This window comes from Lepisma saccharinum, chromosome 18, assembly GCF_977018435.1.
Source record: "Lepisma saccharinum chromosome 18, izLepSacc3.1, whole genome shotgun sequence".
In the NCBI taxonomy this organism is placed as follows: Eukaryota; Metazoa; Arthropoda; class Insecta; order Zygentoma; family Lepismatidae; genus Lepisma; species Lepisma saccharinum.
In genome coordinates this window covers 19,834,324-19,848,187 of record NC_139246.1, presented here as the reverse complement: position 1 = coordinate 19,848,187, position 13,864 = coordinate 19,834,324, and the positions used below count along the sequence as shown (strand labels likewise).

The following is a 13,864-nucleotide window of genomic DNA, read 5'->3' as shown; positions in this document are numbered from 1 at the left end:
CATTCAAAAAGTCATTTGAATGGATGACACGTTGTATAGTGTGTGGTGGAGAGTATTTTGAGAAGATGTAACGGAAAGAATTTTTTTTTTTTTCATTTTAATGCTTCCATTTTCAAAACTTTCAGAGTGACACTCATACTAGTACTTTAATTTTTAGAGTTTACAATTTCATATAAAATAACAGTCTGTTGATCACTCCGCACTCACACTTAACAATACATCATATGCACGCTGCAGATTCCATTTTCAAAATAAAGCATCTCATTATAGAGATAAATAAGTATGTAGTTCTAAATTGCATGCTCAAATATGGGAAGGTTGCACATACCAAAGAGTTTCTCTCCTGGCTTCAGCATCCTTGCAAAACCGAAGTCGGTCAGTTTCACATTCATGTTATCATCCAAAAGGATATTTTCTGGTTTGAGATCTCTGTGAACTATGTTTTTGCTGTGGACGTGGTTCAAAGCCTCGAACACTTGCCGCATGATATACCTGTAACATAAACGCACAATTATTTGGCAAAATATTTCAATTATGCTCAGGAGATACGAGGGGGTATCCAAAAGTTTTAATTATAATAAAGAAGTTATAGAGATATTTACATGAAACTTTTTGTGCATAATCAGTGTCATTGCCATGCATACTTGTGCAAATATCAAATCTTTGTCTAAAGTAGTTTTCTTTTCACAGGCTGTAGAAGACATCAACCTGCATGATGAACAAAATTGAAGCCCGAAGTGTCATAAAGTTCCTCCATTTGAAGGGCAACAACGCACGCCAAATCCACGACGAAATGAAAGCTGTCAATGGGGATGACACGGTTGTGAGGTGGAAGAGGAACTTTCAAAGTGGTCACATGTCCCTGACAGACGAGCCACGAGCAGGTAGACCCTCAATCAAGGATGATCTTGCCATGGTGAAGAAAGTGGAGGCCGTTATCCTCGACGACAGAAGATCGATCATGGAAAGAGTGATGGCGGAGACTGGACTAAGTTACGGAAGTGCGTGGAGGATTATTCATGAGGAACTGCACATGAATAAGGTGTCTGCACGCTGGGTACCTCGCTTGTTGACACCTCTTCAAAAGCAAACTCGCCACGACTTTTCCCAGCAGAATTTGACTCTGTTGGAGTGGAATGAAGAAGATTTTTTTGATCGTCTCGTCACTATGGACGAGTGCTGGGTATACCTCTACGATCCGGAGACCAAAAAAATGGGCAAGGAGTGGAAACATCCATCCTCTCCCTCCCAAGAAGGTGAAGGTCCAGAAATCTGTCGGAAAGGTGATGCTGTCCGTTTTTTGGAATAGCCGCGGGGTAATCTTAACCGATTACCTTCCGAAGGCTGAGATCCTCAACAGCAATTACTACTGCAACCTTCTGGAGAAACTGCGTGATGCATTGAAACAAAAACGTCGTGGCATGATCAGCAAAGGTGTTCGTCTTCTGGCCGACAATGCACCCGTCCATACGGCCCAAGCATCCGTTGTCGCCGCCCACCGGTTAGGCTATGAACTTTTGCAGCATCCACCTTATTCGCCTGATCTTGCGCTAAGCGACTTCTTCCTCTTTCCCAAGATGAAGAAACCACTTCGTGGTCAGCGATTTGACGACAGAGAGGAGGTCATTTTCGAAGTGGAACAGTGGTTTTCGAGCAAAGCGGAGGACTTCTTCAAAGAGGGCTTGAAACAGGTTAAGAAACGCTGGCAAAAATGTGCGACTCCGCAGGGAGACTACGTGGAGAAGAACTAACTTTTGACCACTGCAAGTGACTATTGTATGTTTTTTATTTCATGGTGATAAATTAAAACTTTTGGATACCCCCTCGTAGGTTCTGATAATGTAGCTTGTCATAGTCAGTGATGTAATTTTTATTTACAGCTGAAATAAAAGTATTAATGAATGACTTGACAGTGTTACCATCTACATTACCTAAAGTTTCCTGAAGAGGTCTCAAACTGTCAACAGTGCCTCCCCTACTTCTGCCAACAGATGGCAAAAGAAACATGGCTTGAGGCTAGCCTTACAGCAGTGCAACATTTTTGTGCCGGTACATAATTAGGGCCATTCCTTCACTGGTTGAGCTACCGTGAATCATTCTGAAATTTCTGTACAACATATGGCAACTTGATACCTGCATTATTAATATCTACCCACCACAGCTTCTCTCTCCCTTTTGTGTATGGTGAGTGAAGTATCTAAGTCACCAAAAAACGTTCGTATTTCTTTACGTAACCATTATTGTCCGCTTGCGCAAGAATCTCGACAGATGTCGCTGCCTCTGCTGATATCCTTGATCGCGCATGCGTAAATTTACTTGCACCGATCGTGCTGAGTTTGTAACTGCACAGAAGACAGGAACAAGCCGGAGAGACTTGAAGTTCACCCATGGAGTTTTCGGAGTAACAGCGCTGACATTTTCCCTCCCCCACACGTTGCATAACTGGCAAGGCATGATGTGGCTGGCGAAGCTTTTCGTTTAAGCTGCCTTTCTTCCAACTTGAAGTGGAAACTGCCGACCAACGCAACGGGGAAGGAAACGGTCAGTACGGCTTTTTTTTGTCTAATCATTTTTTTTTGTATAGCGCTATGTAATAACTACTTTAAGTAACCATTTTTGATTGGCATATTTAAATTTGGACTATCGGGGAATTCATTCACTCGATGAAGAACTCAATAAGTTGTGGGCTATTTTCTTGCTCCGAGGCTGGAACAGTATGGATCGATTCACACAAAAGCAATAGTTGGCGACTTATTTTATGTGATATGTGAGTGGATTTGTGTGTAAGTATTATTTGATTGTGTTTCTCAGCATAAGATTTATATATAGATCGCTTTTTATGTTATTTCAATTGTGAGAAATGGAATGTGTAAATGAGTGAGTGTATGTTAGTGCTAGATTATTGTTGAGAATACAACCACCATTATCACTTGGCAGCATAAAAAAAGTACAAAGGAAAGGGATGGGATTTTTCTATAGATATTTGAACTGGGATTAATTGTTCTGACGAGGGATTTTTATGGATTAGGAATTTCTGTGATCAATTAATGAAAGTGTCATGTACGGGATTAGTGCAAAGTGCTGTTATTAGTCAAAAGGTTTTGTGAAATACTTTGCCGATTGATGTAAGAATGAAAAGAGAACAACAGACAGTTTTCTCACTAAACTTTGTTAAAATAGTTGCTGTTATTCCATTCATGTTATTCAGACTCCGTAATTTATAATAAAATCCTGTTAAGTTTGGATATCCTTTTTGAATCAATTAAATAGTTTTCCTGATAGAAAAAATAGTTGAAGTAATTATGCAAGTTGAACAGTGTGTGTGTGTGTGTAAAATAGCTATATCTGTGGTTATTGTGGGCGTACGCAATTTTGTCGGAAGGGGGAACTACACGATTCACCCATTTTTCAACAAGCTTACGTTAACCCAGATTTTACCATTCGCGCAATTGGGTTCTTTTCTTCTGCAGGAGAACATTATTTTCAGGGGACTTCGGGCAAGGGTAAATTTGGGCATGCAGCATTACTAGAGTAGCAGTTTTGGTGATTGATCGCTTCCTGTATTTCAAGTAGTCCCTTTTTTTATGCAAATAACTGCGTATACATTATGAAAGGATTGTAGGTTACTATATATATATTATTATTAACTTACGTTTTGCAAGTATCGAGGTAACTTCTGCGATGTTTCGGGACTAAACTGCTCCCTTCCTCAGGCTGCTCACGTTTAGGTTATGAATAAATCATAACCTCGAACTTTCCATAGGTACAGGATATAGGATTGGTAAAAGGTGTGTGGTTAAAAAACAATACAAATCTAAAACCCATTACAAGTGCACGTCAAACTACCATGCCGTTTTCCCAATTAGAAACTGCTAATATCCTGTATCTATGGAGAGTTTGAAGTGGTTATGATTTATACATAACCCAGGCGCAGAGCGTCCATGTAAACCGTGTAAGCCGGTCTTACACTTTATTAGTTCTAGTAAAATTTATGTAATTATATGGCAAAATTCGTAAAAACTTCAAAGTTCAACTCGGCCCGATACCAGTCTTCAAGATCCTGTTTGTTAGATTGCAACACTTCAGCACCAGGGGGCACATGGGAACTCCCGCCTTCTGCTTGCGGAAAGTTGTAAACCGTCTGAATGTTGCCTTACAAATTTCTGACCGCAAAGGACCGTATCTGGATGGAGAAGAGCAAGGAATATAGGGAGAAGAGCGGGCCAAACCCTAGGTTTGTAAACCTACAGCCACAGGCTTACAGCAGCGTTGCAAACCTCATGTTTATAAAAAGTGTTGTTCATGGACGTCCGCAGTATTTCTTTCCACCAGGGAGGATTAAGCAATTTTTTTTTCATGGGTTGGGGTAAACTAGGTATATTTCCCTTCTCAAAATATCTGCAACGCCCTTACAATAATTAACAATTTGATGTGACTGAAATGAAATTGTATGTGTGAAAATGGTTGACATTCATTTTTCAGGAAGTGTCTCCTTGCCTTGCTCCTTCTGGACATTCATTGTGTCGTTTAAACTCCGAAATTATGCTACATACTACTAAATTGTTCTGTGATTTTCATATTATTAATATTAATTTATAACAAAAACATAATTAATTTGTATTTTATTGTAATTTTTTTTAACGTTAAGATATACAAAGTATTTTATTTTCCTAAACAGTATACAAGATATGGTTACATAGAACGATTATTATTTTATGTATATGGATAAAAGTAGTCAAACTACTTTCGGATATATGCGCTTATGCCCTGGTACCTAAAAATTAACCCAGGGCGTCAGTTCCGCAAATTTTTTACGGATACCCCCGCTTTTCTTTGATTCATCCGTTATTTTCCATTTTTTTTTATTACAAAAACATAAATATAAATTCGAATGGTTCAACCAACGGCATGGGTTCGACGTTATACGTGAAAAGTTTGAGAAAATTCAACCACAACGAAAAGTGGCCCTGTTGTTTTATTTATATCCCCAACTTACAAACGACTTTTTAAACTTGTGCGAGATTTAGCACCATTATGCTTGGGTTGGCTTCACTGAATACGCACCAGCGAGACACAGGTCCTGCAAGAGGAGGGGCTCCAGCGTTGTCGGGTATGAATGGTTGACTGCAAAGGAAATTTGAGGCGGTGGTGATTCAAGGAGGTTTTTTCCAGGAACAGGGAATTCTGAAGCAAAAATCTAACAGGAAGGGGAAAAAGGAGAAACCTAGAAATGAGCCGGATACGGGAAAACTAGATACACATTGATGTGCTAAATTCTTGTTTCTGTTGTTAGCTTGTAGAAGAGCATAAACATCAGACATATTAAGATCTCTGTTTTCCGTTTATGTATAAACTCAGCTGGTAATAATTGAGCTAAAAAGTGCAAAAATAAACAAATAAATAAATGTTAATGAAAGCTGAAGATTGAACCAATTTTACAAATCTCATGTCAAATGTGAACCAAATATTATTAATTACGTAGTCTGTGATTCAAACACTCTCCGAACAGCGTTCGAAAAGCCTGTTTATGATCTTTTAGGTGCTAGATTTGCTTTTACAGTATCCTAAGAAGCACTTACATGTCCTTTGATAGAAATTTCTGGATATGTCCCTAAAATTAGTGAGCATTTCTTTTATAATTAATATTGTATTATTATTTTTTTTACTAAATATAGGGAATTTTAAGGCAAGAGAGGGAATTTATTTATATCCGAAAGGGATATTCCCATCACAGTACGAAAGATCACTGCTTTCAGCAGTGACCACTTTTGGATCTGGTTTCTTTTTGTTTCCCTGTTCTTGTTGTCGAGGTAATCCCCGTTCTTGTTGTCGAGGTAATGATTTTGCGAATTCCATCTATTGAAAGCGGACTGTCGGCCCTGTGCTGTGGTGTGATAGTGAAGTGCATTATGGAATAAAATAAGTGTGATTGTGCGGTGGGAAGGATAACTTGTTGAAGACGCCGTTATCCAGCAAGGATTTTGCTGCCAAGAAGAAACTTGTGGATGTAGGTAGGCCCACCCCTTGCTTCTCTAGCAGGCATAGTAACAGAAACAAAAAATAAAGTGCGCCGATTTTGTGATTCAGGGTACGAAGCTGATACTTGGTTATGCGGTTGTAAAAAGTATTCAGCACTTTTCTGTTTCCTTATTATTATTATTCATTTTATCTAACTTTGCATATTTTTTATCGTTACGTTAGTCATTGTGATAGGAATAAGACAAACTTAATTATCAGTTGAAATGTACACAGCCTAGCAAAGAAAACACCAATCCCAGGGATTTATCCAGAATTCTTAATTTAATGAAAAAATCTAGGGAAGTGTTCTGAAAAAATGGGGGGGGGGGGATCGATGTGTGTGGATAAATAAGCACAATGGGAAATAACCTTTATCATTATAGGCTTACACTGTTGGAAAGGTCACGCTCCGCCACTGACATAACCTAAACATGAGTCCCGAAACGTCGCAGGAGTTACCTCGATCCTCGCAAAACGTAAGTTAATAATAATATATATATATTAAACTTGTGAGTAATTCGCATAACTTTCACCATGAATTGTAGGTTACCCTAGAAGAAAGCAATTGCTACAAAAAGATGATAACAGACCAAAGGAAGCTACAATTCACTACAAACGATATGTAGCAGAATAATATAAGTCCGTTCTCACTACAAACAACAACAACTATGACTGTCCTTTTAATGCAGATGTCCTTATCAGAATTGGCAATATTGAAAAGGCCTCGTCAAGGCTATGATGAAGATCAGGTCCAACTTGCATTAAGTTTGTCCAGAACTCTGCTTAATTGTTCCAATATGAAAATTGGCAAAAATCTTCGTTAACATACAAAGAAGTGGAATAATGGAGACCTCTCTTCAACTGTTAGAAACCCAGGCTTGAGGCAATGGAGTTATTAGTCCAGTGATGGGAATGTCCATTTTTACACAAATAGTATGAACCACTTCTGAAATCCGGAATATTTATTTACATCTTCTCACATTAAAAAGGATGATTTACAGTACTACTGCTCCATGAAGTTTTTATCTTCTTAGAGTTCTTCCATATGGCAAGAATGGGCGACACAAACAATTTTATTTTAATGTGTGATTTCAATAAGACCATTCAATTCCTCATATATATTACAAGCCCACATCCAAGGCTGAGTGGTTAGCACAGCATGCTACTATGCCTGGGATCATGAGTTTGAATCTTGGCTTGGGCATGGGTGCTCTTTTGAGTGCCCCTTCATCAATTTTATCATACCATCCTCATCATGGCGATTAGCCATAAGTGGTAGAAAAGCGAGGTAAAATAACCTAATTCACTCAATCAATCATAAAAAAAAAGTTGCAAATTCCATGTTTACGCATCTGGACAATTTATGCATATTTTACGATGAATCATGACTGATTATTAAAAATTATAATGAGTGTGTTGGCACTACTTGCACCCTTCTGTTACTTTGCGGACAAAAGCCCTTCAGCAAAAACAAAACTCATTTGTTTGTAGATTAAAAGAGAAACTCCTTACGAAGGAAAACATTTTAAAAACTAAGAAAGAAACAGCAACCCAGCTCTCAACAGGTAGTTTATCCTCCTCACAACTGACCCTTCACACCAACGTAGCCCAAATTTTCTGACTTTTGGTGTTCTAAAACACAAGGGTCAAGGTCTGATTAACAGCTCTCCATAGGGTAACATTTGGTCAGCATGTCGAGTCCCATCACCAGTGTTTTTTGGCTTTCGAGATGAGAGTCCACTTCTGTTTCTTTCAAGTAGCTCCCTAATCGTCCTCACGATGCTAGTCAACACCAACATTTTTGAAGCTCTCTTTAGGGATCAAGACTGGAATCACTCCCACTAAAGGCAAGAGCAATAACAATTTAGCTACTACGGAATTCAGTGATATGGATAATAGAAAATAATTATATAAATGTATTCTTACTTTGTTTTCTTCTCAGATAGCGTTACGACTGTAGTAAGGTAGTCGAACAATTCCCCATTTCTACACAGCTCAAATACCAGAAAGATGAATGTACTCGACTCAAATACATCGTGGAGTTCAACTGAAAAAAAAATTGGAAACTGTAATTGTAATACATAATATGCATCAATATGACTTCAAATAATAAGTGAAATCAGTGTAAATACACAATGCACACAATTGATTAACTAATTGGTTGAAAATTGATTTTTATCATATAAGCATAAAATAAATTTCATATAAAAACAAATTGATGCATGGAAAAACATGCTATTTTCAGGCCAGTCCACGAAGGTTAAAGCTGGTGTCATGGTGATATAAATGCACTAACAGCATGTGCGTTGCCAGAAATATTTGCAGGGGGGGGGGTCGGGCAAATGATAAAAGTCGAATAGTAAAAAAATAATAATTATTATTACCACCATTATAAATGTTATTTATATGAGTACAATAATAAATATTATAAACTAACAAAAATACATTTTATTTGAAATAATAATTATTATTATTATATAAATGGAGAGACGATCCATGAAACGAGTGAATACCCACACAACTATTTTCTATTATTTCTTTTGCATTTTATGCATTTTGATATTAACTTCTGCATATCTCGTTCAAAAAGAGATTTTAAATGTTAGGGTCTTTTTTCATAAAGTTAGTTGCGTGACCTCTCACCTACAACTGTAATTATTTGAATTTTGAAAACTGTGGAACCATTTCTTTTTAGGATTAAACGGTAGAATATGACCTAGTTCCTGTATTTTTCACTGTTTTCGATCCAATGTATTATTACTTTGATATTTCTGTTTGAATACTAGCTACATGAACTTTATTTCTGTTCTTAACAATAAGAGTAAGAAACTTTCTGTTTTCTTGTATCTCTAAATGAACGAGCCAATTTCCAGGTGGGGGCAATGACCCATTCAACCCCCTCCCCTCCTCCCGATGCCCATGACTAATAGGGATGATTCATGTGTAAAAAAATAACTGTTATTTTATTGATTTTTCCTCATACGTGTAAAAAAATAACTTATTTTATTGATTTTTCCTCATACGTGTAAAAAAATAACTTATTTTATTGATTTTTCCTCATACATGTAAAAAATAACTGTTATTTTATTGATTTTTCCTCATACGTGTAACAAAAATAACTTATTTTATTGATTTTCCTCATACATGTAAAAAAATAACTGTTATTTTATTGATTTTTCCTTATACAAGTAAAAAAAACTTATTTTATTGATTTTCCTCATACGTGTAAAACAAATAACTGTGCTATTTTATTGATTTTTCCTCATACAAAGTCTATTCGCAGAGCTTTACAGTCTTCGACTTCTGATAATGTTCTTTCCTTCCCCTATCAGAGGTAAAATCATAGCCAAAAACATTGGTGTGTAGTACACACTGATAAAAAACATTCCCTGTTTCTTCTTTTTCACTCTTGGGATCTTCATCCATCCCACATGGACATCCAATGAACATTGCGGTGACAATACCCAGAGAGGCACAGCTGAGAGAGAGATGGGGTGAGGTTGTACTGGCAAGAAGATTAACAGATATCCTATATAGCACTGGTGGCCAATCTATTTTGGTTTGAGGGCTCATTTACATTTGAAGAATCACTGGCGGTCTACTTAACTTATTAGACCTAACAACGGAAGCCTAAGCAAGGAAGCAAAGGGCCAATACCATAAAATTGACATTGATTATTTTATTTTATGTATTTATTTAAATAAGTTTTGGCTTCAGTACTGTGGGTCTTCCACCTGTTTTAGATAATAGTGGTAAGTCTTTTGTTTCTTCTTACCAGGTGCACTCATGCCTTGGCGGCTTGTAGCACGACTAATAAACTGCCGACAGCAGCCTTACAGAGAGTTTACAGCCTTACAACGTTCGACAAACGTCACAGGGTTGCGAATAACTGCCTACTGGTCCAGTATTTTGTGCATACAATGTTGCATCTAACAATGTAACCAAACCGGCCTTGTCCCTAACAACAATGTAGTGTAGGAGAAGAAAGCTTTCGATCGCCCATTGTTCAGTCGTTCAATAACGAATTGTTCGTTACTCCGAACGGAGAAGGCAAAGTATATTTACATTTTTTATGGTTAATTATTATGTGATTCAACAAAGAAAGAAATTAACTGTTACAACAAAGCTCTTTTCCTGATACAACAGTTGAAAATACAGAGAGGTAAGTAATAAAATCCGTATAATATGACAGAGCACTGCGGGCTACTCTCGCGGCTTGCCAGTCAACTGGTAGACCGCGATCGACGCGTTGGCCACCCCTGCTATATACAGTAGTACCAGAGTTACACAGGCTTTCAAAATCCTACATGAGGTCAAATCCTGTAAAGACTGCTTTCAGGGCTTATAATTTTAGAACCAGCACATGTAATCTAGGAACAAAAAGTGCGGCCACGGCACCCACCCAGCGTCGAATAACATGGGTACCTGGGGGAAACCCTGGGGGGTAAAGGCAGTCAGGGGCGTGATGCTGATCACATCACCCCTACTCATGACCGGATCAAGAAAGTGTGGGGCGTTACCCCCACACCCCCTATACGCCTTCATGGCATGGTGCTAAGCACAGAGGAACACTTTACTATTTTTTTACTTTACTTTTATCAGTTTCTATACTTTTCCAAAATTTGATGTAAATTTACATCCTTTTGTGTGTTGATTTGTTTACATCCCACTATAACCTAAACACTATCAAGTATAGCAGTGGTCATAGTTTTGATTTCTGGCAGATAACAGTCGCCATCAATATAGATGAGACAACTATATCCGGAATAACTGCTTCCCGGGGATTTGTTATGCATGTTGCATACTTCAATAGCAGGTTTGATCATTGCTGCAGAGCTAGGCAACCCACATAATGCATTACAATGAAGGTGTCTGGGTGTCCCGATTTTACTGATGGTAATCTGCTTTATATTTGTGCAAAGGTTCTCTTTACTAAAAGTTATGGTGGAGTGGTCAGCGTAATGCACTAGGAAGCCAGAGGGCAAAGGTTTGAACCCTCATCCACTTCATCATTTCATTGATATTGTTGTAATTAATCAATGTATTGTTGTAATCAAAATAGACAAAAGTACACTTCACGAGAAACAAAACTGCTTACTTATATATGGTTGGCCAGCCACAATACGTAATACATTCACTTCCTGAAGGGTTGAATCTCGAGTTGACTTTCCTTCAGGATCGGACGAATCGTTACTGAGATCTATTATCTTTGCGGCATACTCTCTCCCAGTTTCCTTTTCTATACAGCGTCTCACTGTTGAGCTAATACCCCTGTAATGAGAATAAAAGTAATTTAACATAATTACACAGACAGAACAAAAATCACTCTCATTAACAAGTTTGTACATTATTCCATGAGCATAAAGAGTGTCTAATTACAAAGATGAGGATGAAGGGTGATATGATGAAATTGATGAATGAACACTCACAAAGAACACCATGCCCAAGCTTGGATTCAAACCTGGGACCTCTGGTGTCATAGTGTGCTGTGATAACCACTCTGCCACAGAGGTCAGCATAAGCATAACGAACTTTCCACTTTAGCTCCATGGATAACAGCACCCCCTCCCCTATAGGGAAAAAGGATATGCCATGCAAAGAACATCACAGTAGCCACCGTGAAAGTAAGTCTTGAGGACATGGTCAGTAATTTGCTTACATGTATTTATAATACTAGCATATCTTTAATTCCCCAAACATGAATCACAAGCTGATTTAAAGTATTTTTTAAAATATACACATCTATTTATTTATATTTAAATAATACTAGTGAAAAGTTTGTAATTTATTAGTATGTATTAACCCTTCATCGGTCACACCTTAAAAGTAGCACGATTGGTCACACTGTACTTGTGAAATACTAGTAAGGTTTTACTAATATATTCATGATTAAATTTTAATTTTAAAGGCAAAGATCCACGTAGGGCTAGGGCCCCACACATTCTCAATCTTGCCCATTTTGTAGATAATACGATCAGCACCATGCTTCAGCTTCAGCACCATGCTACCCCCAAGGGTTGCCCCACGTATCCATTCATTTGAGGCTGGGTGAGCCCCGGAACTGCTTTATATGGGAACAAGGCTGGAAAAATTCCAACCTTAGATCACCCACACTGGGAATCAAACCCGGATCTCCCACGAGGCAGTCACATGCCACATGCCACATGCCACACCAACTAGACCACTGCAGATCCTAAATATTAATTTATTTTAGTCCTACATATAATGGTTCTTAAACTTGTTAAAAGCATTTCTTTAGCACATATGATATTTAGTGTCACCTTACACACATTTATTATGTGCATCACTCTGTTGTTTATCCCACTTATCACCACATTCCAGTTTAGTCGCCAAATCACATTCTCTTTACATTATCACAATCGATGACAGGTACATCATCTTCGCTGCATTCAAAATCACTACTGCAGAGCATGTAACATACGAGTTCAGATTCTATCCCGGATACAAATAATCCATTCTGCAATCATACTGTGCTAACACTAACATGGATGAAATCAGCCACTCTGTATCTCACACATGTGAACAGCTTTCAAACCCCAGATACAAAGGAGTAACAGGCAGAGATCATGGTTGCTTGAATTCAAAGAGAAAATAAGGTACAGTAAAACCTCGTTAATCCGGACAGGCAAAAGAAGAAAAAAAAAACAGAATGCAAGGTTTTAAATGTGGCTAGAAGTCAACAAGAGAACATCCCAAAGAAAAGGCAGTCAACCACTGATGCAATTCTGTTTCCCACAGACTTTGTCTCTATAGTGTATTTAGGCCTACGCCCTTTAAATACACAATAATAAACATGTTTTGTTGCTATAAACGGAGTTTTAATGCACTTTCTACTGTTCTTTTAGGTTATTTCAGTCAATTCGGACTTTCGCCCCCCCCCCCCCGGGTTAGTCCAGATTAACGAGGTTTTACTGTACTGAGAAGCTTAGAACTGCATGCCTAATTGTTTTTAAGAAATTAAATTAGCAGCATGTATTTCAGATACATGTAGGATAAAGCAGAAAATAATATGCAAATATTAGAAACTCTTTGGCAAGCATCACTTTAAACTGTTCAAAACATGAAGACTACGATGAAAAAATTACAGCATACCTGCCCAAAATTTCTTTCGGCTCATATTTGGCATAAAATTCTTTGGCAGCATCTTTATCAGGAAGCAGATCGTCACATTCATCTTTTGCCATTTCTCAGCTCACAGTATTTTATAATTATGCTTCTGAAAGAAAACCAGAGTAATTAACATTCACACATATTAATTAACAGCAACAATAATTCTATTAGACATTTAAATGAGCTACACTACTAAAAAAAATCTGACCAATAATAAATAAATGTCCTATTAATGGTAGAAAACTGAGCATGATTGAACAAACTTGTCATGTGGTGTACCTACGTATGCTATAGCATTGAAGAGGCAACTTTTCAAAATTGTGACAGCAGTCATGAAACACAATTGTGGTGTGTATCATGCATCAATGTAAAGACAACATTTCGGGAAAATACATAAATACCTTACAGAGGATAATGAAAATAATAACTGAGTAAGGAAGTCATGCATTAAAAAAAAATCAAGCCATTCCGGTTCCGAAGCTCAACTGATATGATGCTGCTGCCATGATGGCTGATTGAAGTCCAGCAGCCTCATGTGACTGCAACAGCACCATTGATTGGATGCTGGCTAGAAGCATTCACTTTATTTAGTTTCTTATCCCTGGTTATTTCTTCCCCTAACCTCTGTAAGGTATGGGTAATATGTAGATATATTCTCTGAAATCTCATGTATGATACACATCAAAAATTTAAAAGTTTCCACTTGCAATGGATA

General features: G+C 37.7%; 1 protein-coding gene across 5 annotated transcripts in view; it reads right to left on the bottom strand.

Moving 5' to 3' along the window:
* PhKgamma (phosphorylase kinase gamma) overlaps positions 1-13,864 on the bottom strand; it is a 54,139-nt gene that overhangs the window by 37,018 nt on the left and 3,257 nt on the right. For 4 of the 5 annotated variants that reach the window (XM_083140269.1, XM_083140273.1, XM_083140272.1 and 1 more), the window contains exons 2-5: positions 13,132-13,255; positions 11,117-11,289; positions 7,945-8,065; positions 329-492 (exon numbers count right to left, since the gene is read on the bottom strand). In XM_083140269.1, coding sequence (XP_082996395.1) covers positions 329-492; positions 7,945-8,065; positions 11,117-11,289; positions 13,132-13,223 — 550 coding nt within the window. In that variant the 5' untranslated portion in view covers positions 13,224-13,255. The remainder of the gene's footprint in view (positions 1-328; positions 493-7,944; positions 8,066-11,116; positions 11,290-13,131; positions 13,256-13,864) is intronic. The other variant, XM_083140270.1, reaches the window with a different exon arrangement.